Genomic DNA, 27,438 nt, shown 5'->3' with positions numbered 1-27,438 from the left:
CCACTGTACCAAGTCTTAAATTGATTAAAAAAAATGAATGCCTATAAATTTGCAAAACATGCCAATTAAGGATGAAAAAATGCTTAGGAAATTTTTTTTTTGGAAAAAAAAGTCCAGCTCAAAAAAAATTTTTTTTTTGTGTCAAACCGCATAACTCGTACACAAATCATATTCTATTCTACAAGACTGTGTGCATGGAATATGATAAATGTTTATAAAAGATCAATTAATTTTCACGATGAAAATTCGAAGCCAAGAATTGTTCTTTTATGCAAATATTTTTCTTGCATTGATAATGTATATATTTGTGATTTTTTATGTATAACGTATGTATGTGAAGGACCTTTTTTTTTTTCTTTTGATCTTTATATGTAGGATTTAGAATTTATATTTGACTAAGTAATTGTTGATCTGCACCAAAAATTTATTTTGTTGCAGGCTTGACATATACTAGTAGAATAATGTAGAGTCTAGCCTTCTCTGTTGCTTCCATGCTAGAAATTCAAGTTTGCTGTGTATGTTTGCTTTTGTTTGAGAGAGTGAAATTTCTGAATTTTTACGGTTGAATTTTGTTTGTTTTTGTTCCAGAGAGTGTCTGCAGATGCTGAATGGTAACTATTCTTCAAACTAAGTAATTAGAATGCGAATAAGTACTGTTTGGCACATGTTGAATTTGGCACCTACGATGAACTCTTCTATAAATGGTCCATCATTCGATCGGCAGCCAAAATCACCACTGCAAAACAACTCAAAAAAATATTCAACATGGCTGCTAGTTTACGACCCCTCTTCTTAGCAATAACACCCCTGCTGGTGATTTCATCCTTGATCAGGTCCTCAGAAGGCGAAGGAGTTGGGTTCTACTGGGGCCAAAGTCTTCATGATGAAAACCTGGCTGAGATGTGCAACAACAGTATGTATCGCTACGCGGTTCTCGCCTCCCTAAATTTGGGGGGTAACAGACCAGTCTTGAGCATAGATGACAAGTGCAATCCGAGCTACCCGGCTGGCTGCGCCTACCTAGGTCATATGATAGATTTCTGCAAGGGCCAAGGCATCAAAGTATTGCTTTCCCTTGGCGGGAGGCCTGATCTTTCTTCTGATGATGCTCACAATGTTGCAGAATATATCTGGAACAATTTTTTGAGTAATAATTCAGGCCCTGGTCCTCTCAATGCTACTGTAGATGGAATAGACTTCCGTATCCAAAGCGGATCAAACCAGAGTCTGGATGTTCTCGCCCGGGCACTCAGGAATTATAGCACACCTGAAAGAAAGGTGTACTTATCTGCAGCACCACTCTGTCAAATTCCTGACTATTATCTTGACGATGCTATCAAAACTGGCGTCTTTGACCACGTGTGGGTGCAATTTTTCGGTGATCCTTCATGTGAATTCTATCCACCCATTTGGATTGCATGGTCTTGTTATCTAGACAAATATAATACTACATTATCCCTGGGAATAACCAGAAATCCCGACACCGACGGCTTCATCCCATGTGATGATCTATTTACAAGGACGTTCTTTGTGGTGCAGTTTCCCAAATTTGGAACGCTCATGGTGTTTGAGGGAAAATACGACTGCAATTTTAGCGCTGGTGTACTTCTGGCTTCTGGTAAAAAGTCCATGAATAAGTTCTACGCCATCGACTAAGTTCCTCTCTCGTTACCTACTGAGAGGAATGAAATGTATAACTATGGGTTATGAATTCCCAAATTAAATAAAATGTTGGATGCATGATAAATATATATTGTGCTTTGCGTTATCTCTTGCATGAATAAAATGTTAAATCTATTGTGAGTTGTCCAGGAATAAAATGTTGTGACAGATCTGGACAACTCACAAAAATGTTTCGCTGCATCTTTTAGATTAGTTTCAAGAAATCAGAGCTTGCTAATTTTCTTATTAGACGAATTTTTCGATGGATTAAAGGTAATTTGACGACGATCCTTGCTTTTTCAAAACAAAGCACCCAATTAGTCCTCTAAACTTTTTTTTTTCAAACCACTTTTGTCCTTTGACTTCAATTTGAGACATTGTTGTTCTTTGACTCTTGCTATTGGGTCAACTTGGTCGTCCAACTTTTACGCACCATCTTAAGAGGGGCAGAGTGGTCAAGTTATATTTTTTACCACTGTACCAAGTCTTAAATTGATTAAAAAAAATGAATGCCTATAAATTTGCAAAACATGCAAATTAAGGACGAAAAAATGCTTAGGAATTTTTTTTAAAAAAAAAATGTCCATATCAAACTTTTTTTTTTGTGTCAAACCGCATAACTCGTTCACAAATCATATTCTATTCTACAATCAGGGAGGGCCTAACAAGGCATTTACAATTGACAGCTGCCAATATGTAGTAGCGACTAGCGACTTTTCTGAAAAATTGGATGACTAACGTGGCCCAATAATAATGCGGAGTAGTTGTGAGACAACATTTCCTCAAAATTTAAAGTGGATAGGCTAAATTGATCCAATAATAAAGGTTAAGAGACGATATAGACCCAAATTAAAGTTGAATTACCAAAAGTGGCTCAATAGGATAAGTGGAAGACTATTTGGGCCAGTTGCCCTTATTTTGTATATAAAACTTCAGTTGATCATTCAAACCAAACATCAAAGAAAAATGACCCTCCTCGTTCCTGCAAATCTCAACAGTGTTTGGAGTCATGTTCAAACACCGAATTATACTAACATTCCAAGACACAAATCTTCAAATAATTTAGAGTTATTATTTTCAATTCTAGCATCATAAACTGAGTTGCACAAGCATTTCATGAATTGCTGGAAACTAATTCATTTTGAATTCAACTTTTTTTTTATATTTATACATAATTCTTTTATTTATTTACGTGTTTATTTTGCTTTTTATTCATAATTGTTTGGGGGTGGGTTAAACTGAAAACTAAAGAATGAAATTTGAATATTGAAATTCTAAGTGTTCAACCTTAACTTACCCAGTTTTTAAAGTTGGGAATTTCGCCAATTTGGTCCCTAAACATTTTCACTTAAACCAATTTCGTCCTTGATGAAATATTTTAACCAATTTAGTCCTTGAACTAATTTTTTACTTCCAATGTAGGACTTTTCACTGCATTTTACCCAATTTGCGTGGACCAACGGGGGTATAATTGTCACACTGATTTAATCTTTTGCAATTAACCGACGAAACAAATTAGATTGAAGGTACTCGGTAATTACCAACTTTGTCATCCAATCCAAGTCAACCCGGTGGCTTCTTTTTTTTATAATCATCTTATTTCTGCGAAGAAGCAGATATCCTTTCTTTTACAATAATATCACCTCCACGAAATCAAAACGTAGAATGCACAACGTAGCAGCAGCAGCAGCCCTTCGGTTTCCAGTTCGAAGCAGTTGAAGAGTTGCAGTGATTGCCATACAACCAGAACGCCTCTGTGGAGAGGAGGTCCAGCTGGTCCCAAGGTGCATTATCTTCTTCTCTTCTATATATATATATATATATATATATATATATATATACTTGTAAATAATATCCAATGGTCTCTCAATCTCTATCTATATACTCAAGGCTACCACTCTTAGCATTTCTTGATAATAGAGTGTGTGTTTTGTTTGGTGGAGTATTTATTTACATATCCTTAGCGTTTGTTGTTGTTGCATCATCAGTCACTGTACAATGCATGCGGGATCAAGTACAACAAGAAGAGGAGGGAGCTTTTGGGACTGGACAGAGGTAGAAATGACAAGGGCAAGAAGAAGAGGAAAAGCAGTAGCGGCGGCAACAAGAGCAACGAAGGAGGCGGAGTGGGGCAATCGCTGAGGATGAAATTAATGGCGTTGGGAGGAGAAATGGTGCTACGGAGATCGGGAAAGCTGATGGGGAAATTAAGAGAGGAAGAACAAGCCGCTATACTCTTGATGGCTCTCTCGTGCGGATCTGTCTATGCTTAATAATAGTAATTAGTTGCTAGAAAACAACTTACTAGTTTAGTAGTAGAGTACAAAAACTCAAAAATGCTTCTCTCCCCAGTAGACCGAGCGAGTACTGGTAGGTGTTTACTACTTAAAACTAGGCAGGCTAGATGAAGCTGAAGCAGAAGAAGAAATATGTGTAAAAGCCCCCTTAATCTCCATCCAACCCCCCCTTTTTTTTCCCCTTTCTGGGTTCAACTCTCCGACCCATGTCATCTCTTTTTTCGTGATTGAATGCATGTATGCCGATTAGGAATCAAATATCCTTGTAATGAACGAACTGACTTCCTTCCTTCCTTCCTTCCTGAACCCATTATTTATTAAATTCTTTTTTAACCATTTTTGATCGACTTATCAGTCAGTACCAGTACCAGCAAGTAAATCTTCACCTGCTAAAGAAATGTCGAGTGTTGCTGATTTATTTCGATTTCTCGGTTTAATTCAATCCACGACGAATATTCGCAGTGCTCCGAAATGAGATGATTATAAAAAAAAGAAGCCACCGGGTTGACTTGGATTGGATGACAAAGTTGGTAATTACCGAGTACCTTCAATCTAATTTGTTTCGTCGGTTAATTGCAAAAGATTAAACCAGTGTGACAATTATACCCCCATTGGTCCACTCAAATTGAGTAAAATGCAGTGAAAAGTCCTACATTGGAAGTAAAAAATTAGTTCAAGGACTAAATTGGTTAAAATATTTCATCAAGGACGAAATTGGTTTAAGTAAAAATGTTTAGGGACCAAATTGGCGAAATTCCCTTTAAAGTTATATGTGTTTGATAATGAATTGAACTTTGAAAATGGAGTAAAGATATTCTTTTCCATATGGCCTAAAAAAATCCTATCAATATGCAGTATATAGTTTAATACAATTATACTTTAATTTTACATTGAATTAGTTTTCAAAAGCTTGCATGTGTGAGAGGGAAAGTATGTGTTTATATGTGAAAATATATGTTTGAGAGATAGAAATGTGTTAGAGAAGGTATTCTGTATTTGTGAGAAACAAGGACGGAGAAAGAGATTGTGTCTTGAAACTGTGCACGAGGAGGCCTTGCAAAGAAGCTTGTGGGAAAATTCTTAACTAATCTGGTGCAAAATGCAAATGCACCTCACATTAGGAGTGTGCAAAATAAAAAATTCTGATTTACCGAATGAATTCGAATTGAATTCGGAATTTCAAATTTGGTAATTCGGAATGGAAATCAGAATATCCGATTTCGAATTAGACGAAATCAGGTTGAATTTGGTAATGGGATTTTTCAAATCGGAAATTCCGATTTTGAATTCACAATTCGAAATTGAAGAATTCCGATTTCGATTTCAAATCCATTTCTCATATTTTTTTATATATAATATAACATTTATATTATAATAATAATTTTTATATTTTTGAATTTGGTGATTTGAAAATTCCTATTTTGTTTTCATTTTTATATATAATATTATATATATATATGTAATTTAACATTTATATAATAATAATAATAATTTTAATATTCATGAATTCGGTGAAATCGGAATTTACCAAATTCCGAATTGAATTCGAAACGAATTCAAATTCAGAGTTAGTGAATTCGAAATCGAAATCAGTCGAAAATTTTGATACCAAAATTCCAAAAAATTTCGATTTCAAAGTTCCGAATTAACGATTTCGATTTCGATTCCGATTCACACCCCTACCTCAAATCTTAGGGTTTATTTTTTAGATTTCCTCAAATTTTATCAAACCAAATATTCTTTTTTTTTTGTAATAGAAATCTTTTCTCTCTGCAAAAAGGAAAAATACAAACCAATTTATTCATTACAGTTCAAATTCAGATGATTAACAGTATTGTTTTATTAGTGGTAGTGCAAAATGGTATCTTGAATGGTCAAGCTCCACTATTGTTCAAATATCACTTGCTTTTAACAAAATTGGCTTATGCAAGTACAGAAGAATGGGTCTGTGCTGTCGATCGGAAATATGAAGATTCAAAGGGTAAAGACATTTGTTTGCTTATCCATCGTCGATGCTGACATACACACGCTAATAATTAAATCGAGTCTTTTGTTCAAACCCAAGCTCTAGCCGGCCAAGTTAAGGCTTAGCTCCCAAACTTTTCAAGCAAATGCCAGCCAAGCTTTCTCAAAACAAATCACCCAAATAGTCTCCTAATTTTTTCTCTTGAACCACTTTTTGTCATTTAACTTCAATTTGAGACATTGTCGTCCTTTGACTTTTACTTTTAGGTCAACTTGGTCACCCAACTTTTACCAACCATCTTAAAAGGGGCAAAGTGGTCAAGTTATATTTTTGACCACTATACCAAGTCTTAAAATTGATTTTAAAAGAAAATGAATGCCCAGAAATTTGCAAAACATACAAATCGGGGACGAAAAAATGCTTAGGAAAAAACTTTAAAACCAAAAAAAAAAAAATTCCACTTGGGTTTTCATCAAGAGTGTATAAACAAACAAAAGTTAAATAAAAGGGAAGGAAATGTTAATTTCAAAGACATGGGTTTTTATGCAATAAAGATTATCTAATTAATGCCCACTTGTTTTGGACCGTTATGTGGTAAAAATAATGTTATCACCTCTAGAATAATTCTAGGGTCAGTTAGAATTTAAATATTGGAAGATAATTGGGCCAAGTTTAAGTTGTGGTTTTGGTGATAATATGAGAATTTACCAATATTGACATAATGACCCTTGAGCTTGCTATTTAATTTGCTATTTTGAGTGCAATTGCTCAATAAAATTCTTGACACTCAGTTGTGGGGTGTCTTACTTAAGGCAGTCGTTCATTCTGCTGCTTGGTTTGTAGGAAAAGTTTTGAGTACCAAAGACAGGTTGTGTTCATGAGGCTTGGCTGTTAATCCTATGTGTGAGCTGTGTGCTTTAATGCCACTGAAACTTTTATCTCATTTGTTATTTGCAAGCCTGTATTTTGGATTTGTACAGGATTGGGACAGGAAGCTTAAGTGGATGATTAAACATTATTGCTTCCAACAAAATTTTGTTTGTCAAGTGCAGAGGACAGCTTTTTGCAGCAACTATCTACCAAATATGCATGGTGCAGTAGGAAGAAGTTAGTTTTTATAAAATTGCTATATCCCCCTGAGCGTATGTATTGTTCATTTGACACTTAAAAGACATCCGCGGTATGTACTAGGACGGAAGCACATAGCTAGGACCCAGAAAATTTTGCAGCTATATGTTGTGTGATACGGTCCTTAAAGAATCGGGTTCGTATTAGGTAGAGGAAGGATCTATTTTGATCAGATTATGAAATAATATCTTGATCAGGTTCGTATTAGATAGAGGAGATCCTTCTGCATGCTTAAAAATCTTGCAATGGTAAATCACACTCGTGTTGAAGCTATAATTGCACCGCTTTAAAGATGTATTTGTCGCTTCGAGGGCAACATCAGGCTCATTTTGTCCCTCTACATATTTAAAAGTGGCCGTATTGAATATATTGGTGAAAAAGCATAAAATCATTAACAAAATTATTCCAATTTATTTATAAAATGTTACTCCTTTTTGGGAAACTATGTGTTGTAAGAATGGCTTGATAATTTTCTAGTAAACATAACTACTACATCAAAAACTATAGTATTCTTAGAACTATAGATGTAAGAGTAAGAATGAATACTAGTTATTATGTGTTAAATTTGACAGCTAAAATAGCGTACAATACAGAAACAAAAAAAAAAAAAAAATGGTTTTGCTATGAGCAGAAAAGAAAAAAAAAAATAGGGTTCAAATTTATGTGTAAAAATATCTTTTTGGCACAAGTTTTACAATTGTGGTGTCAAAGAAATTGTTACCATGGTATCTTTTCCCTTCCTTAAATATTTTTGTAAATAATGACTTGTACCCTAATGATTAAATAGGTTGTCAAAAAAAATATTTTGTCCTTAAATAGGTTGTCAAAAAAAATATCTTGTCAAAAAAAAAGTCAAATATTTTGGGAACTTAGTTTTTTACTTTCTCAAAATTTTTTAAAAAAACTATATTTTAGCAATTCTTGTCACTGACACTTCACTCTCTAGGCCAACTTTTATCAATGTAAAATTGGTGTCATTAACAATAGCTGAAGTTCCATTGACATTGCTTTATCCAAATGTAAACATATAACCTAAGTAACAAAATAAATGATGGCTCCTTAAAAAAAAAAAAAAAAAGAAACGAGTTTCCATCTAATAATTAATTGAAAATATGAGGATATTGATCCAAGATCTTACATGTAAAGTAGACACAATCTGTGTACCTATACATAAACCTTGAGATTCTAATAACATCTTGTTCGTATATGGAAGAAACATAAATTGATTTACGGTGATGCAAAAAAATTGATTGGGTTAGGGCCTCCAAGAGCTAAATACGAGAAGACGATAGTACTCAGTAGAGAAAAGTTGTTGGTTCTATATCAATTTGGATATTTAAGGCAATGATTTCTTCTTTTAGGTAAAACAACGAGCAAGAGCAGTCACTAGATAGTAGCAGCATGCTACTGTTACGCAGCAGCAGAGGACAAAACTGCCGCTACACCCTGCACAATATCAAATTACTAAAGAGCTGATAGTAAGAAGACACAGTTCTGATGTATTAGGAGCTGCAACTCCCTCATACAGATTTCTTTGCTGAGAATCAACAGAATGCGATTAATTTGAGGTGAAAAACAAGTTAATTATACAATAAACTCTATAACACCTATGAAAAGATGTTCATTGGAAAACTCTATTCCATACAGAAATTCTAGGGTCTGTTCAGATTTGAAAATTTTCTAAACGCCAGTTTTTGAAATATAATACAACAGTAAAATCCAACCCAAAAACACTTCAAATAATCTCAAATACATCTAATAAAAACATTAAAAAGTAACAAAAAAGAAATATCACCACCCCTTTCTTCCGCCGTCATCACCATCCCCTCGCTCCTTTCTCCCTCCTTCCCCCTCTCCCTCTCCTTCGACCTTTCTCCTCCATCCTCCGTCATCTCCCCTTCCCTTCTTTACCCGCCACCCACCCTGCTCCCCTTCCTTCTCGCAACTAGATCTGCTCGCAATGGCTGACCACTTTGGGCCACACGAGCAAGAGCGGTGTTGGGCGATAAGGACAGAAGGACGAGGTAGCATGGGGAAAGAGGAGGAGGAGAGGGAGGATTAATAAATAATTTTAATAATATCCCAAAAATGTCAAAATTTTTAAACACTATAAAATACAATTGTATAATATAGATTTTAAAATACAATACTATACTAAAATATTTTTTTGAAAGCACCTTAAAAAATATTTAATCCATGTGGGACTCCAGTTTTCGAAATCCTCCTCCATCCTTCAACATCCTGATGGACGATGCCTAACAACCTCAAGTCCGACAAATGGTGGCTGGATATCATAAATGAGAGGCATGACAATGGAGAACAAGTTAAGGAAATTAAATCCTAATTATTTTACAAAACACAGGACGCGTAGGAATGAATGGTTCCAAAATTCTGTGAAAGGATATAATTTTTTTTTTTTTTTGCTGCAATGATAACATTCGTATAACATAATCTATTCTATTCTACGGGAAGAGGGAGTCTAAAAATACTGTACATGGGGTTAGTAAATATAGAGACCCAACTAGATCAAAGAGGTGTTCTAACATTTTCTTTAAATTTTTTTTCACTATAAATAGTGTGCGAATCCCTGCCCTATAATTCAAAAATAAATTTAATTCCTTTTTTGTGGCCACCCAACTAAAGCTCGGTGGCTTGGAAGTATATAATTCAGTGTGGACTGGTCCCATTTACTTTGTTGAAGGACAAGAATGGTCACATTCCGGGTGTACAATGATGTTTGTAACAATCAACAATAGCTGGATATCACAAATGAGAGGCATGACAATGGAGTACAAGTTGAGGAAATTAAAACGTGATCGAGTAATTTTACAAAACACACAACGCATACGAAGGACTGGTCCCAAAATTCTATGGAAGGATATAAGACAATGTGGACTGGTCCCAAAATTCTGTGGAAGGATATAGAGGATGTTGAGTGAAGAGAGAAGGTTTATTTGGACGTATTCATCATCAATTTTGATTTTACATGTTCCAACCCGTCGGCACAAAAATATCAAGCAAAGTGAAATCATTTTAACTATTTAATATAAGCTATCACCCCACCAAATTTTTCACTATTAATCAAATCTCTACATGATGGATAAATAAAATCAATAACTAATTTTTCTGTTTTTATGACAAAATTATTTCAATCATCTATTCTCTTACTAATTTTTTTGGACTCCATGAATCGCATTCATTTCAAGTTCAGTAGTAAACTTAATTTTTTCTGACTTTTATCATCCATTAAAATTACCAAAAATAGAAAAAAAAAACAACAACAACAGTATAATTCTTTAAATATCTACATAACTTAGAACTAATTCTGAGTCGTAATGGTTGGCAAAAAATTTTCTAATTTTATGCCCTAGTGTCGTGTACAAATATCTAGATCAAAGTTCAAACACCGATTCCACTTGTTGGTATCCCAAAAAAAAAAAAAGTACACCAAAAGTTATTTTAATACATATAATATTATATGGGAAGAGAAGGAGAATAACGCTATAACACTATAAATAAGAATTTTAGAGACTTTCCCTCAATCCAACCGACTCTAGTCACAAAGGAATAGGAAACTGACAAATGTAATACTATTGACAACGGATAAAACAAAATTGCAATTCAGCACTGACTCGGAGTATTCCTCTGCCAACTGGTAAGTGTTAACTTACCAAACTTTAATACTATTGACATAAGGAATTACTTAATTTGCCTTATCAACTTCTAAATTCCAAACAATTGGAATTTAAACGAGATATTACCTGATGAAACCAACTCTTTATGTGCACATCTGTATACTGAATTTTTGTTCTAGATGACATTGAGGTTCGTGAAGCAATGTTTTAGTGAAAATCTACATACAAAAACTTATAATATGTAGTACGTGAAAAGGAAAAATATGTAGTATGTGAAAAGAAACAGGCCTCCTCCTTCCTCCTATCCCTGTCCTTTAAAATCCGTCTTCCGTCCTCCCTCCTCCTCTCCCCTTCTCCTCCTTACCCCTACCTACCCTGCTCCTCCTTCTTCTCGTGACTAGGTCTGGTTGCTGTGGCTAACCAACCTAGGCCACATGGGTAGGAGTGGGGTTGGGGGGTAAGGATTGATGGGATGAGGAAGTGTCGGAACGAGGAGGAAAGGGAGGAATAATAAATAATTTTTAAAAATGCCCCAAAAATTCTAAATTCTAAAGCACTGTACAATATATTTGCATCGTATAGATTTTAGAATACAATACTATAACAAAAAAAAAATTTTTTTGAAAGGCATCCTAAGAAATATTTAATCCATACGGGACTCCAGCTTTCTCGTCCTGGGAATCCTCCTCCATCCTTCAACATCTTGATGGATGATAGCTAACAACCTCAAATCCACGCTGGACGAATGATGGCTGGATATCATAAATGAGAGGCATGACGGTGGAGAACAAGTTGAGGAAATTAAAACCTGAGTAATTTTACAAAACACAGAATGCATAGGAAGGACTGCTCCCAAAATTCTGTTAGATATGTTAGTGTACTGGTCCAAAAATAAAATAGTGAAAGAGAATGCGATCTTGGCCATTCGAAACATCGTATTAGCAAAATAATAAAAATAAATCATAAGTGACCGGTCCCGAAATATTGAGGATAAGAATGGTCACAATCGGGGTTGTATGATAATGTTAGTGTCAATCAATGTCAATATTAAAAGAAGAAAAAATATGCAATCTAGCGTGAAAAAATGTGCATAAATCTGATTTTACATGTTCCAACCTGTTGGCACAAAAATATGAAGCAAAGTGAAATTTTTTTAGTCATTTAATATAAGTTATTGCCACATTAAACTTTTTTATCATTAATCAAATCTCTACCTTTAAGATAAAGGGCAATGCTACAGTGCCGATAGTTATGGTAACGATAGTGGAGCAACCTGCAATTGCAGGTTCCTATTGACTTTGGCAACACACAAGGCTTTTTAGCACGCTTTCAAATATTGTATTATAATAATTAATATTAGTGTTGGTAAGTTTTTCAATAAAATAGGTAATTATTTCTTGTAAATAGTAAATTTTACTTACAAATAGAAATTTATGCTTTGAGTAATCAAATTTGCTCGTTATTTGATAAAATTCATTTTTTACTTATTATTTGATAAATTTTATTTTTTCCTTAAATTAAATTTACTAAAAGGAAAAGGAAAATTTTTTGCATCTTTAAGTAAAAATTACCACTAGATGATGGTGGCCTACTTGCCCAACCACACACTTTACTCTCTAGACCAACTTTTAACAATGTAAAATTGGTGTCATTAACAATAGTTGAAGTTCCATTAACATTGCTTTAACCAAAGGTAACATTTAACCTAAGTAACAAAATAAATGAAAGCTTCTTTAAAAAAAAAAGAAATATTTGCTCAATCGATTTTGTTCAAACTAAAAATTCTATTAATGGATAAGTGATAGAGCGATTATTTGGCACATTTTGCACTGTTATTTTATCATAATTTTGGCTACTTACTGTGTTAAGTATTGAGGTTTTGCTCATATTTCATATTTGTATGAATTATAGGTGGTTGGTGTAAAAAGTGCTTTCACGAGGTAAAATTCTAGAAGACTCTCTATTTTATGGCATGACCACGCCAGAGAACGAAAGAGGTACATCAAAAGGACGGACCCGCAGGATTAACATGAGGAAACCAAAGGTGGTCCACGTAAACCAGACACATAGGATCGGACCCCTGAGACAAGGCATTAACCTTTTGTGGATTTCTCCTGCAGCGGTTACTAAAGATATAAGAAGTGCCAGATTTGCGTACAATCAAAAAACATTAGCTTTAGTTTTCTTTTTCTCCTTTTTGTCAGACGCTTTTCTTTGCTTTTGTTTTTCTTCGGCAGCAAATTAGGGAGCCAGATTTACGTCCAATCGAAATAGTAGCTATAGTTTTTCTTTTCCTAGGTGCTAGACGTCTTTCTCCCTTTTGACTTTTAACTCTTTTGCTAGGCAATTTCTTCGTGGCCTTTTGCTTTGTGATTGCGGCTCCAAAACGAAGGCGAAGTCAGGGCCCTCTCGGTTGTTCCTTCAATTAATTCACCTTCCTAATTCTTCGGCAATTAATTGAATGAATTCAATTAAATCACGCAGGATTGACACAATGAGGAGCGGCTAATTTTCTCCTCTATCCAAAGGTTGACGCGAGGACACGGTCCATAGCATCTATGAGATCTAATCAAACTTTCATTATTTCTTCCAATTCGTTACTATTCATGCGTTTTCTGAATTAATTGTTCATGGGTATTTTATTAATTGAATATCAATGACCGGGTATTTAATTTAATTTGATAGCCTACCGTCACGTTAATTAAATTGAATCCGTAATTGTTCGTTTAGTTGACAACTAGTGACAACCACCATAATTGGCTTTATGCTGGGGAAACGCAGGATCTAATTTAAATAAACTCTCTTAGCGTGTTTATTGGTTAGAGTTGGGTTCTTCTAGTTTTAATGCAACTAGATAACTAAATTCCTATGGTCGTACCTAGGGTTGTTTTCTAGTTAGGGAAGTAGTCAATGGTCGTACCTTGACTGTCGAAAAAGTAAGGAAGAATTGGTTGTCAGAACTTGTTGATAGCTATAACCAATCTAGTGAATGAATGAATGAAATATCTTTGCATTGATGATCATTTCATTGGACCGTGTCTGAACAGTTGATCCTTTGAGTAGAATTTTATTAATTGCTATTTTTACTAAATTGAACTTGTTGAATTAGCTCTTGAATTTTATTTTTTTTATTTTTATTTTCATCCCATTAATCATCCCCCAATTTTATTCTATTGACTTGGACAGAAACAATTTCCTACCCGTTCCCTGTGGAATCGACCCTACTTGCCATTGTACGCAAAATTAATATTTTTATAGACAAATCTGATATATCGGATCAAGCAAATTCGTCGGGAACAGGGTGAATCAAGTAACCCATTGCACACCTAGGGTCCCTACTCCAGTATTTGGATTTGTTCTATAATTAATTATGATGGTAATTAGGACTTTTTAGCAATTATGATTGCACAGGTTCGGCACCTGTCAATTTTTGGCGCCGTTGCCGGGGAGTGGTGCTTTGGTTAAATTTGTTTCTTCCTAAGTTGTTTTCTTCGAATTTGTCTGGCACTTTTCTAGTTTATACCTTGGTCTTCTCGTACATGTGAATTGATTTTCGATCCAGAAGTCGAGAAGACTGCACGCCGAACCAGGAAAGAGACTAGACAACTCAGAGAGGAGCAATCTAACATTGCTTCTCAGGAACTAGATCCAGAGATCGAATCAATAGAATCAAGTGGTGATAGTTCAAGTGATCAAGGCCAAGAGGACCTTTCCATGGCGAATGCAAGAACGCTACGGGAGTTGGCTGCTCCGGAATTACCCCAGCAGCCATTGTGCATCACGTTTCCCACTCTAGCTGAGAATACCTCATTCGAAATGAAGTCGGGGCTAATTCACCTCCTACCCACATTCCATGGCCTCGTGGGCGAGGAGCCCCATAAACACATTCAAGAGTTTGATGTGGTATGCTCCAGTATGAAGCTCCCAGGATTTACCGAGGAGCAGATCAAACTTAGAGCCTTCCCTTTCTCCCTTAAGGATGCAGCGAAAGATTGGTTGTACTACATACCTGCAGATAGTATCACCACATGGGCCCAACTTAAGAAGAAATTCTTGGAGAAGTTTTTCCCTGCGTCCCAAGTTGCAAGTCTAAGAAAAGAGATATGCGGTATTAAGCAGCACCCTGGAGAATCCCTATACGACTATTGGGAGAGGTTCAATAAGTTGTGCACTAGATGCCCACAGCATCAAATTAGTGAACAACTGTTGATCCAATATTTCTATGAGGGACTATAGTCGTTGGATAGGAGTATCATTGACGCTGCGAGTGGGGGAGCATTGGCGAACAAGACAACAAGGGAAGCATGGCTATTTATTGAATCGATGGCCGAAAATTCCCAACAGTTTGGTTTTCGTGAAAGTAACCCTACCCGTAGGGTTAATGAGATAGAGACGTCGTCCATTCAGCAGCAGTTAACTGAGTTAACGTCTTTCGTGCGGCAATTAGCCGTGGGGAACGTGCACCAAGCAAAGGTCTGTGGAATCTGAACAAATGAGGGCCACCCCACCGACTCATGCCCTATGTTGCAAGAGGATGGGGTTGAACAAGTGAATATGTCTGGAGGCATGCCCGCGCCTCGTAGACCGTACGATCCATATTTTAACACATACAATCCGAGTTGGAGAGATCACCCCAATTTCAGCTATGGGAATAGGCCCCAAAATTCATTTTCAAATCGTCCACCGGGAGTCCAGCAACCGTGACAACCAAAGCCACAACCTTCGTCATCTAACTTAGGAAGCTCTTTGGAGGAAATCGTCAAGAGCTTAGCCACGAGTACCACTCAGTTCCAACAGGAAACTAGATCGGGTATGAAAAATCTGGAGAATCAAATAAGTCATATGGCAACCGCGATTAATCGCTTGGAGTCTCAAATTTTTGAAAAATTGCCATCGCAGCCCGAGACAAACCCCAAGAATGTTAGTGCCATGACACTGAGGAGTGGTAGAGAAGTGGAAGGGCCCAAAGCCACAAACTTGAAAAGTAAGAGTGAAGATGAAATCAAGAAAGAGATGGAAGAGAAAGGACACATCCGTGATAACCCTGAGGTAACCCTTACTCCCTCTGTACCCATTAAATGTAATTTACCTCATTTTCCATGCAGGTTGGAGAAGACGAAGAAGGCGGAGAAGGAGAAAGAGATCCTGGAGGTATTCAGAAAAGTGGAGATCAACATTCCTTTGTTGGAAGCGATTAAGCAGGTACCCAAGTACGGGAAATTTCTCAAGAACTTGTGCGCCCATAAGAGGAAGTTGAGAGGGGACGAAAGAGTAGCGGTGGGGGAAAACGTATCAACCATACTCTAGAGAAAACTCCCATCCAAATGTGGGGATCCAGGTATGTTCACGATCCCTTGTAAGATAGGAAATACACTGATTAGGAGAGCAATGTTGGATTTAGGGGCGTCAATTAACGTGATGCCAAAAACTATTTATGCGTCTCTGAATCTTGGGCCATTAAAAGAAACTGCCATCATAATTCAACTAGCAGACCGCACGAATGCCTACCCAGAGGGGCTAGTTGAGAATGTCTTAGTTCAGGTAAATGAATTAGTCTTTCCTGCGGATTTTTATATCCTGGACATGGGAGATGAGAAGTCATTAAACCCGTCACCTATCTTGTTAGGTAGACCGTTTCTTAGCACTGCCAGGACTAAAATAGATGTGAATGAGGGTACTTTATCAATGAAATTTGATGGTGAAATTGTGAATTTTAACATTTTTAAGGCGATGAAATATCCAGAGGAATCTAAGTCAGTCTTTGCTTTGAGTGTTATTGAGCCGTTTGTGCAGGAAACTTTCGAATTGGATGGTGAAGATGCATTAGAAGTGGCCCTAACCAAGCATCTGGAGTTGGGTGTAACTCTTGATGTGGACATGAGGGATGAGTTACACCATGCAGTTGAAGCCTTACACTCACTTCCAACCGTATCTCCAAGGTATGAGCTTACCTCTCTTTTTGTGCCAGAGACTCAGACAAAGTTGCTTCCTTCAGTTGTGCAAGCACCAAAATTAGAGCTAAAGCCTCTCCCGAAGCATCTAAAGTATGCATTTCTGGGAGACCGGGAGACACTTCCGGTGATCATCTCTGCACATTTATCTCCAAGTCAAGAGGACAAACTGGTGCGAATCCTCAGGGAGCATAAGGAGGCAATTGGGTGGAGCATAGTATATATCAAGAGAATAAGTCCATCCTTATGCATGCACCGGATTCGGCTCGAAAATGATGCGAAACCGGTAAGACAGGCACAGCGGAGGTTGAACCCCTTAATGATGGAGGTTGTGAAAAAGGAGACACTTAAACTTCTAGAGGTGGGGATTATCTTTGCTATTTCAGACAGTCCGTGGGTGAGTCCTATTCAAGTGGACCCGAAAAAGGCGGGAGTGACCGTAGAGGAGAACCAGGAGGGTGATATGGTCCCGGTTAGAAAAGCTACTGGCTAGCGTTAGTGCATCGACTACCGGAGACTAAATTCTGTGACTAAAAAGGACCATTTCCCTCTCCCTTTTATTGATCAGATGGTAGAACGATTAGTTGGTAGTGTTTACTATCGTTTCTTGGATGGTTTTTCAAGTTACTTTCAGATCACGATAGCACCAGAGGACCAGAAAAAGACCACATTCACATGCCTATTTGGTACGTTTGCTTACCGTAGGATGCCTTTCGGCCTTTGCAATGCTCCAACAACTTTTCAAAGGTGCATGATAAGTATTTTCTCAGAATATGTAGAAAAGATAATCGAGGTGCAGATTAGAGTCAGAAAGGACTAGCTAGAGTTAGGATTGAATGCAGCTATGCCTATAGGCTCTCAATCAGATTAGGGCATCTCACTTCTTTAACCATACCCCAAACATCAAACACTTCACAAAATAACATAGGCACTTGAGGCATTTCATCCCTATGAGACAAACTCCCAAATTTTTGACATTTTTCACAGCTTTTACAAAATGCATAAGCATCACGAAACAATGTTTCCCAATAAAAGCCACAATCAAGGATTTTTCTAGCAGTTCTCTTAGGTCCAAAATGGCCACCACATGCATAATTATGACAATGAGCAAGGATAGAAGGAGTTTCACTTTCAGATACACATCTACGAATAATTTGATCAGAACCTATTTTCCACAGATATGGCTCGTCCCAAATATAGTATCGAGAATCATGGACTATCTTATCTCGCTTACTCTTACTCATGCCAATAGGGAATTTATGACTGACCAAAAAGTTCACAATATCTGCATACCAAGGTTCCTTACCTTTGAGATAGAAAAGATGTTCATCAGGAAATACCTCAGATATGGGAACTGCTTCCTCTTCTCTTATCAACCTGCTCAAATGGTCAGCTACTGAATTATCCACCCCTCTCCGATCCTTGATCTCCCAGTCAAATTCTTGCAGCAAGAGCACCCAACGAATGAGTCTTGGCTTGGACTCCTTTTTTGACAAGAGATACTTCAAAGCTGCATGATCAGAGTAAACCGTTACTTTTGACCCCAATAGATATGATCTAAATTTCTCAAAAGCGAAAACAATAGCTAGAAGCTCTTTCTCCGTGGTGGTGTAGTTGCATTGAGCTGGTGTCAATGTTTTTGACGCATAGTATATCACGTGACTGCACCTCCCACTCCGTTGTCCAAGCACAGCTCCTACGGCATACTGACTGGCGTCACACATGAGCTCAAAGGATAGCTTCCAGTCTGGGGGTTGGATGATTGGTGCCGTGGTCAACATACCCTTGAGTGTGTCAAAGGACAATTTGCAATCATCTCCAAAGTTGAATGGCACCTCCTTTTGAAGCAGGCGAGACAATGGTTGAGCAATTTTTGAAAAATCTTTTATGAAACGCCTGTAAAAACCTGCATGGCCTAGAAAACTACGAATATCCTTGACATTAGTAGGGTAGGGTAGACTAGTGATCAAATCAATTTTAGCCTTATCTACCTCAATACCCCTTGATGAAACAACATGGCCCAAAACTATGCCTTCCTTAACCATGAAATGACATTTTTCATAATTAAGAACCAAGTTTGTTTCAATGCATCTTTTTAAAACCTTTGTTAAATGGTCTAAACACTGATCAAAAGAATCACCGTATACTGTAAAATCATCCATGAAAATTTCAATGCAATTATCAATCATATCAGAGAAAATACTCATCATGCATCTTTGAAATGTTCCAGGAGCATTACACAAACCAAAAGGCATACGGCGATATGCAAAAGTTCCAAAAGGGCAAGTAAAAGTAGTTTTATGTTGGTCCTCTTGAGCAACAATAATTTGATAATATCTAGAGTAACCATCTAAAAAGCAAAAGAAACACTTACCTGCCAACCTCTCAAGCATTTCATCAATAAATGGGAGTGGAAAATGGTCTTTCCGAGTTGCGGCATTTAACTTCCTAAAGTCAATGCACATTCTCCACCCATTTTGCAATCTCATTGGCACTAACTCATTCTTTTCATTTTTCACCAACGTGATTCCAGTTTTCTTGGGAACAACATGGACTGGACTTACCCACTGGCTGTCAGAAATAGGAAAAATAATTCCTAATTCTAAGAGTTTGAGAATCTCTTTCATCACCACCTCCTTCATTGCGGGATTGAGCTTGCGTTGATGCTCTCTCACGGGTTTTACGTCCTACTCCAAAAGGATGTGATGCATGCAAATGGATGGATTGATGCCTTTGATGTCTGCTAACGTCCATCCAATTGCTGGTTTAAATTCCCGTAAGACCCGTAAGAGCCTCTCTTCTTGCAACGCAGTTAAATCATTGGCAATGATTACAGGCAAAGTCTGGTTATCTCCCAAGTAAGCATATTTCAAATGCTCGGGCAGTTCCTTCAATTCCACATTAGGTGCCTGTTGAACAGAAGGTAGAATTCTTTCATTAGAAGTGGGTAATGGTAGAAAAGAATTTTCAAACCTGCTTGGAAGCGGATGTAGTGAATGTAAAGACATGATAGCTTCTTTGACTTCCTCCTCCTCCATGTCGTCCACTTCCAAATTGGTCTTGCCTTGTTGTAAGACAAAGTCCAACTTGTCCCCCATGAAATTCTGTTCAAAATTCTCTTGCACAATGGTGTTAGTCATGCCAACAAAATTTACAGACTCAGTATCCATAGGATGCTTCATTGCATCAAAAATATTGAAAGTGACCTTCTCTCCATCAAATTCCACAGATAAAGTCCCTTCATGTACATCTATTTTAGTCCTTGCTGTACTCATGAAGGGTCTACCCAAAAGAATCACTGCTGAATCAGTAGAGTATTCATCATGCATATCAACAATGTAAAAATCCACAGGAAAAATGAATTCATTGACCTTTACTAGAACATCTTCAACTAGGCCCTCAGGGTAGACATTAGACCTATCTGCTAGTTGAATGATTACCCTAGTTTCTTTGAGGGGTCCTAAATTCAAAACTTTAAAAATTGAAAGAGGCATGACATTTATTGAAGCACCTAAGTCAAGCATGCTTTTTTCAATTCTGTGATTGCCAATTATGCATGGTATAGTAAACATACCTGGATCCTTGCATTTCTGAGGCAATTTCCTTTGAAACATCGCTGAGACATTCTCTCCCACCTTCACCTTGTCATCCAGACTCAACTTATTGCGATTAGTGCATAAGTCTTTCAAAAATTTAGCATATTTAGGCAATTGCCTAATAGCATCCAATAGAGGAATATTGATCTCCACTTTCCTGAAGGTGTCCAAAATCTCTTGCTCAGGTTCTACCTTTTTGGCTCTTGTAAGCCTGCCAGGAAAAGGAGGAGGAATGTCAACTTTCTTTGAGACTTCAGAGGATTGTTTCTCATCTTCCTCTTCCACCTTCCTAGGCACTTCTTCTTCTTCGGCGTGGGCACGCCTAGGAGACTGTACCTCCTTGCCACTCCGTAATTGCATTGCACTGGCATTCTCCTTGGGATTAGGAACTACTTGAGATGGTAACTTCCCTCTATTGCTATTTTCCAGGTTGCCCATGGAAGTTGCCAATTGAGACATCTGTGCTTCCAAATTCCTAATGCTAGCACGAGTCTCTTGTTGAAATCTGTGAGATTCCTGCTGAGATCTTTGAGCCTTTTGCTATAATTGACTCGTGCTTTGGGCCAGTGACTTCACCATATCTTCAAGAGACATGTTTGAATTGGAAGTGGATGGTTGTTGCACTGGTGGTCGTGGCTGGAAATGTTGTTGAAAACCAGGTGGTTTTGAAGCATAGCTAAAGTTAGGATGATTTCGCCACCCTGGGTTGTAAGTGGGTGCAAAAGGATCATTCTTTCGTGGTGGTGGTCCAGAAAAATCTCCCACTATGTTGGCTTGTTCAGGTGAATCCTCCTGGAGAGTTGGGCACATGTCAGTCATGTGTCCGGGAGCAGCACAGATACCACAAGTCTTCACGGATTGTAATTGCCCCCTTGCCATTTGACGAACCAGAGAGGTAAGCTCAGATAGTTTACCCTCTAAGTCAGAGTGATTCACTTCATTGACCCTTTTTATTGCTCCATCAGCTCTCACTCCAAATTGTTGGGAATTTTCAGCCATGGTGGAGATCAATAACGTGGCTTCGTCTGTGGTCTTGTTAACCAGAGCACCGCCACTAGCTGCATCTAACATGCTCCTATCCATGGGTGATAATCCCTCGTAGAAATATTGTATTAAGAGCTGGTCCGGGATTTGATGATGTGGGCAATTGGCACACAGTTGTTTAAAGCGCTCCCAGTACTCATATAGAGTTTCCCCATTCGCCTGCCTAACTCCACATATTTCTTTCCTTATATTGGCGGCTCTAGAGGCAGGAAAAAATTTCTCGAGGAATCTTCTCTTCAATTCTTCCCACGTAGTGATGGATCCAGACGGCAGGTAAAATAACCAATCTTTAGCCTTATCTGCCAAAGAGAAAGGGAAGGCTCTCAACTTGATGTGGTCCTCAGTGACTCCTTGAGGTTTCATTGTGGAGCACACCACATGAAATTCTTTCAAGTGTTTATGTGGGTCTTCACCTGCAATACCGCGAAAAGTAGGAAGTAAGTGAATAAGACCAGATTTAAGCTCAAATGCCTCTTCCGTGTTAGGAAATGTAATGCATAATGGCTGCTGGTTCACGTTAGGAGTTGCCAACTCCCTCAAAGTTCTTGGAGCTGCCATTGCTACTCGGGGAATATGCACTTCTTCTTGTTCAGATTCACTTGATGAATCACTGAAAACAAACTCTTGCTTAGATTCTGAAGGTGACGTTGAATCTTGTTGCTTACGCAACTTTGCCTCCTTGGTCAACCTTCTTGCAGTCTTCTCGATCTCTGGATCAAATTCTAATTCTCCTGTACGAGAAGATCGAGGCATAAAATAAAATTAAAAAAAATAATAAAAATTAAAATTAAAATCAAAAAAAAAAATAATAATAATAAAAATAAAAATAAAAATAAAAACTAAAGCCTGTGCAATAAGTCACTTCAAACACCAGTTCCCCGGCAACGGCGCCAAAATTTGGTGGGTGTCAAACCACCAAAAATAAAATTTATATTAGACCTACTACCAAAACTGAATGAGTATAGTGGTGAGTAGGGTCGTCTCCTCAGGGAACAGGTAGGCAAATCACACAGAAAAATGGGGGGGGGGGGTTTTCTTAGCAGTAGTACCAACTAATTAAAAAGGAATAAAAACTGAAATTTAAAGTTGAGTAAGATAGCAGGAACCAAATTACACAAATAACAATTAATTAAAACAACCTAGTCAAGGAATTAATCTTGGCACTGAAGCACACAACTGATCACAGATACAAAAGACAATTCATATACTCACGAATAAACTGGTTATAGTGGTCAAGTGACGCGCCCAACCACCAATCTTTCCTTAATTTTATGGTAGTCAAGAGACGCTCATAAACTACCCTCTTGTGACTAGACAACCCCAGAAACGCTCACAGGATTTAATGTAGCCACAGCATTAAGAATTAGAAAGACCCAATTCTAGATGACAAACACACATGCGGGTTTATTTAGGCTAGATTAATTATCCCCACGATCCAAATTAGACCGCTTGCGAGGCGGTGAAATTGTCTCGTTTGCCACTAATCAAGATGTTTAAAGGCTATGCGCCAACATCCTAATTGGCTATCAATTAATTAGACAATCGAATAATAGGCCTAATTATCCAATAAATCTAAACAATAATAATTCAGGGAAAAATAGAGAATAATCAAATACCCATGAACATATAAATTAAAAATAAAACAATTAAAACAATCTCACAGTTATGGTGCTCCAATCCTTGATTTATTCCTCAACTAGATAAAAGAACTAGCCTTGCCGCATAATCATGAAGCAATTCATAGTTTTCATGATGTTTTTGCTGAACCCACGACGAAGTGAAAAACAATCCGGCCGCTAAGCGACTAACAATGATAAAGCAAAAGCCGAGAGAAGAAAAGTCCAAGACGAAGATGCGAAAACGAAAAAAGGTCTGCCGGCGTCTGACGGCTAGGGAACAAAAATAAGAAAACTAGAGCTAATCTCTCAATTCACAAACGTCAAATCCTTTTCTTTTGGTCTTTTCCGCCTTTTGTAGCCGCCAGTAGTCTTCAAAGGGTTAGGAGGCCCACAACTTTTGTTTTAAGGTTCCAATCCAGTGCTTCGGGTTCACGTGGACCATGGTCCGTCTTTCGGTTTTGTCCACCTTCTAAGGCGTGGCCACGCCCTGAGACGAAAAGTCTTCTGGAAATTTACCTCGCGAGATCATCTTTCATGCCTACCACCTACAATTAACACAAATACTAATTATGAGCAGAAATCCAATACTTTGCATACTAAACTGCCAAAATTAAGACCAAATAACCACAAATAAAATGCATAATTATATCCCCATCAACAACTATTAGAACTCAAAGCATCATGCACCATTTTTTATTTTCGCCACACAACAGAAACCTCAAACTATAAAACAGGAAAAGTTAGTAATTTTGTCCAAAAAAATTAGTAAGAGAAGAGATGATTGAAATAATTTTGTCATAAAAACAGAAAAATTAGTTATTGATTTTATTTATCCATCATGTAGAGATTTGATTAATAGTGAAAAAATTATTTATTTTGTTACTTCAGCTATTGTTAATGACACCAATTTTACATTGATAAAAGTTGGTCTAGAGAGTGAAGTGTCAGTGACAAGAATTGCTAAAATATAGCTTTTTTTAAAAAATTTTGAGAAAGTAAAAAACTAAGTTCCCAAAATATTTGACTTTTTTTTTGACAAGATATTTTTTTTTGACAACCTATTTAAGGACAAAATATTTTTTTTGACAACCTATTTAATCATTAGGGTATAAGTTCATTATTTACAAAAATATTTAAGGAAGGGAAGAGATACCAATGTAACAATTTCTTTGACACCACAATTGTAAAACTTGTGCCAAAAAGATATTTTTACACATAAATTTTGAACCCTATTTTTTTCCTTTTCTGCTCATAGCAAAACCATTTTCATTTTTTTTTTGTTTCTGTATTGTACGCTATTTTAGCTGTCAAATTTAACACATAATGACTAGTATTCATTCTCACTCTTACTCTTACATCTATAGTTCTAAGAATACTATAGTTTTTAATGTAGTAGTTATGTTTACTAGAAAAATATCAAGCCATTCTTACAACACATAGTTTCCCAAAACGGAGTAACATTTTATAAATAAATTGGAATAATTTTGTTAATGATTTTATGCTTTTTCACCAATATATTCAATACGGCCACTTTTAAAGATGTAGAGGGACAAAATGAGCCTGATTTTGCCCTCAAAGCGACAAATACATCTTTAAAGCAGTGCAAATATAGCTTCAACACGAGTGTGATTTACCATTGCAAGATTTTTAAGCATGCAGAAGGATCTCCTCTATCTAATACGAACCTGAACAAGATATTATTCCATAATCTGATCAAGATAGATCTTTCCTCTGTCTGGTACGAACCTGATTCTCCAAGGACCGCATCACACAACATATAGCTGCAAATTTTTCTGGGTCCTAGCTATGTGCTTCCGTCCTAGTACATACCGCGGATGTCTTTTAAGTGTCAAATGAACAATACATACACTCAGGGGGATATAGCAATTTTATAATAACTAACTTCTTCCTACTGCACCATGCATATTTGGTAGATAGTTGCTGCAAAAAGCTGTCCTCTGCACTTGACAAACAAAATTTTGTTGGAAGCAATAATATGTTTAATCATCCACTTAAGCTTCCTGTCCCAATCCTGTACAAATCCAAAATACGGGCATGCAAATAACAAATGAGATAAAAGTTTCAGTGGCATTAAAGCACACAGCTCACACATAGGATTAATAGCCAAGCCTCATGAACACAACCTGTCTTTGGTACTCAAAACTTTTCCTACAAAGCAAGCAGCAGAATGAACGACTGCCTTAAGTAAGACACCCCACAAGTGAGTGTCAAGAATTTTATTGAGCAATTGCACTCAAAATAGCAAATTAAATAGCAAGCTCAAGGGTCATTATGTCAATATTGGTAAATTCTCATATTATCACCAAAACCACAACTTAAAACTTGGCCCAATTATCTTCCAATATTTAAATTCTAACTGACCCTAGAATTATTATAGAGGTGATAACATTAGTTTTACCACATAACGGTCCAAAACAAGTGGGCATTAGTTAGATAAGTTTTATTGCATGAAAACCCATGCCTTTAAAATTAACATTTCCTTCCCTTTTATTTAACTTTTGTTTGTTTATACACTCTTGATGAAAAACCCAAGTGGACGTTTTTTTTTGTTTTAAAGTTTTTTCCTAAGCATTTTTTGGTCCCTGATTTGTATGTTTTGCAAATTTCTGGGCATTCATTTTGTTTTAAGATCAATTTTAAGACTTGGTACAGTGGTCAAAAATATAACTTGACCACTTTGCCCCTCTTAAGATGGTTGGTAAAGGTTGGGTGACCAAGTTGACCCAAAAGTAAAAGTCAAAGGACGACAATGTCTCAAATTGAAGTTAAATGACAAAAAGTGGTTCAAGAGAAAAAATTAGGAGACTATTTGGGTGATTTGTTTTGAAAATGCTTGGCTCGCATTTGCTTGAAAAGTTCGGGAGCTAAGCCCTAACTTGGCCGGCTAGAGCTTGGGTTTGAACAAAAGACTCGATTTAATTATTAGCGTGTGTATGTCAGCATCGACCATGAATAACTATGACAATGGATAAGCAAATATGTCTTTACCCTTTGCATCTTCATACTTTCGAAAGCCCAGACCCATTCTTCTGTACTTGGACTAGCCAATTTCGTTAAAAACAAGTGATATTTGAACAATAGTGGAGGTTGACCATTCAAGATACCATTTTGCACTACCACTAATAAAACAAATACTGTTAATCATCTGAATTTGAACTGTAATGAATAAATTGGTTTGTATTTCTCCTTTTTGTAGAGCGAAAAGGTTTCTATTAAAAAAAGAATATTTGGTTTGATAAAATTTGAGGAAATCTAAAAAATAAACCCTAAGATTTGAGGTAGGGGTGTGAATCGGAATCGAAATCGTTAATTCAAAACTTTGAAATCGAAATTTTGGTATCAGAATTTTCGACCGATTTCGATTTCGAATTCACTAACTCCGAATTCAATTCGGAATTCGGTAAATTCCGATTTCATCGAATTCATGAATATTAAAATTATTATTATATAAATGTTATATTACATATATATATAAAATATTATGTATATATGAAAATGAAATAGGAATTTTCGAATCACCAAATTCAAAAATATAAAAATTATTATTATAATATAAAAGTTGTATTATATATATAAAAATATGAAAAATGGATTTGAAATTGAAATCGGAATTCTTCAATTTCGAATTGTGAATTCGAAATCGAAATTTCCGATTTGAAAAATCCCATTACCGAATTCGACCTGATTTTGTCGAATTCGAAATTATATATTCTGATTTCCATTCCGAATTATCGAATTTGAAATTACGAATTCAATTCGAATTTAGTTGGTAAATCAGAATTTTTCGATTTTGCACACTCCTAATTTGAGGTGCATTTGCATTTGGCACCAGATTAGTTAAGAATTTTTCCCACAAGCTTCTTTTCAAGGCCTCCTCTTGCACAGTTTCAAGACACAATCTCTTTCTCCGTCCTTGTTTCTCACAAATACAGAATACCTTCTCTAACACATTTCTATCTCTCAAACATATATTTTCACATATAAACACATACTTTCCCTCTCACAGATGCAAGCTTTTGAAAACTAATTCAATGTAAAATTAAAGTATAATTGTATTAAACTATATACTGCATATTGATAGGATTTTGTTAGGCCATATGGAAAAGAATATCTTTACTCCATTTTCAAAGTTCAATTCATTATCAAACACATATAACTTTAAAAACTGAGTAAGTTAAGGTTGAACACTTAGAATTAATACAGCGAACACTAGCTCTAGATGATATAGAAAAATCTTAGTGGAGATTTTTGAATCAAAATTAAAAGAATACAATCATTTTTTTTTTTTGCGATAGAAGCTTGGCGGCTAGGGTTTTTAGGTACGGAAAACTCGCTACCCTGTGCATGGCGGATCCTAAGCCGCCGGACCTGGGTGGTGGCAATGCCAGAAGCTTTGCGGCGGTTGTGGCGGGCAGGTCAGCTGCTGCAGTGGTCCATGAAGGCATCGGCGAAATTTCTCTTTACCGTGGGGAACCTGCGCTCCGTCTCTCGAGGCAGGAGATGATGACCTTGGCTGCGC

At 36.8% G+C, this 27,438-nt stretch overlaps 3 protein-coding genes, 1 long non-coding RNA gene and 2 other non-coding genes across 6 annotated transcripts; 4 read left to right on the top strand and 2 right to left on the bottom strand.

Moving 5' to 3' along the window:
• The first annotated feature begins 765 nt into the window (after positions 1-765).
• LOC113690650 (acidic endochitinase-like) lies at positions 766-1,656 on the top strand. Its single transcript, XM_027208646.1, has one exon. It carries the CDS (start codon positions 766-768, stop codon positions 1,654-1,656), a length of 891 nt encoding a protein of 296 aa, XP_027064447.1.
• Positions 1,657-3,354: 1,698 nt separating this feature from the next.
• On the top strand, positions 3,355-4,232 carry LOC113690647 (uncharacterized). The gene is made up of 2 exons (XR_011814711.1): positions 3,355-3,446; positions 3,651-4,232. It is a non-coding gene; the product is annotated as an uncharacterized lncRNA (long non-coding RNA).
• A 10,542-nt stretch (positions 4,233-14,774) lies between these two features.
• Positions 14,775-14,881, bottom strand: LOC113691231 (small nucleolar RNA R71). Its single transcript, XR_003448640.1, has one exon. It is a non-coding gene; the product is annotated as a small nucleolar RNA R71 (small nucleolar RNA).
• Positions 14,882-16,076: 1,195 nt separating this feature from the next.
• On the top strand, positions 16,077-17,132 carry LOC140007672 (uncharacterized). Its single transcript, XM_072050653.1, has one exon. It carries the CDS (start codon positions 16,077-16,079, stop codon positions 17,130-17,132), a length of 1,056 nt encoding a protein of 351 aa, XP_071906754.1.
• A 2,194-nt stretch (positions 17,133-19,326) lies between these two features.
• On the bottom strand, positions 19,327-20,694 carry LOC113690646 (uncharacterized). Its single transcript, XM_027208640.1, has one exon. The coding sequence runs from the start codon at positions 20,692-20,694 to the stop codon at positions 19,327-19,329; it is 1,368 nt and encodes a 455-aa protein (XP_027064441.1).
• A 670-nt stretch (positions 20,695-21,364) lies between these two features.
• Positions 21,365-21,471, top strand: LOC113691242 (small nucleolar RNA R71). Its single transcript, XR_003448650.1, has one exon. It is a non-coding gene; the product is annotated as a small nucleolar RNA R71 (small nucleolar RNA).
• The last annotated feature ends 5,967 nt before the right edge of the window (positions 21,472-27,438 follow it).

The sequence above is a fragment of the Coffea arabica genome, chromosome 5c, assembly GCF_036785885.1.
Source record: "Coffea arabica cultivar ET-39 chromosome 5c, Coffea Arabica ET-39 HiFi, whole genome shotgun sequence".
Lineage (NCBI taxonomy): Eukaryota > Viridiplantae > Streptophyta > Magnoliopsida > Gentianales > Rubiaceae > Coffea > Coffea arabica.
Note: the sequence above shows the minus strand (reverse complement) of the source record. Positions and strands in the feature narration are given on the sequence as shown.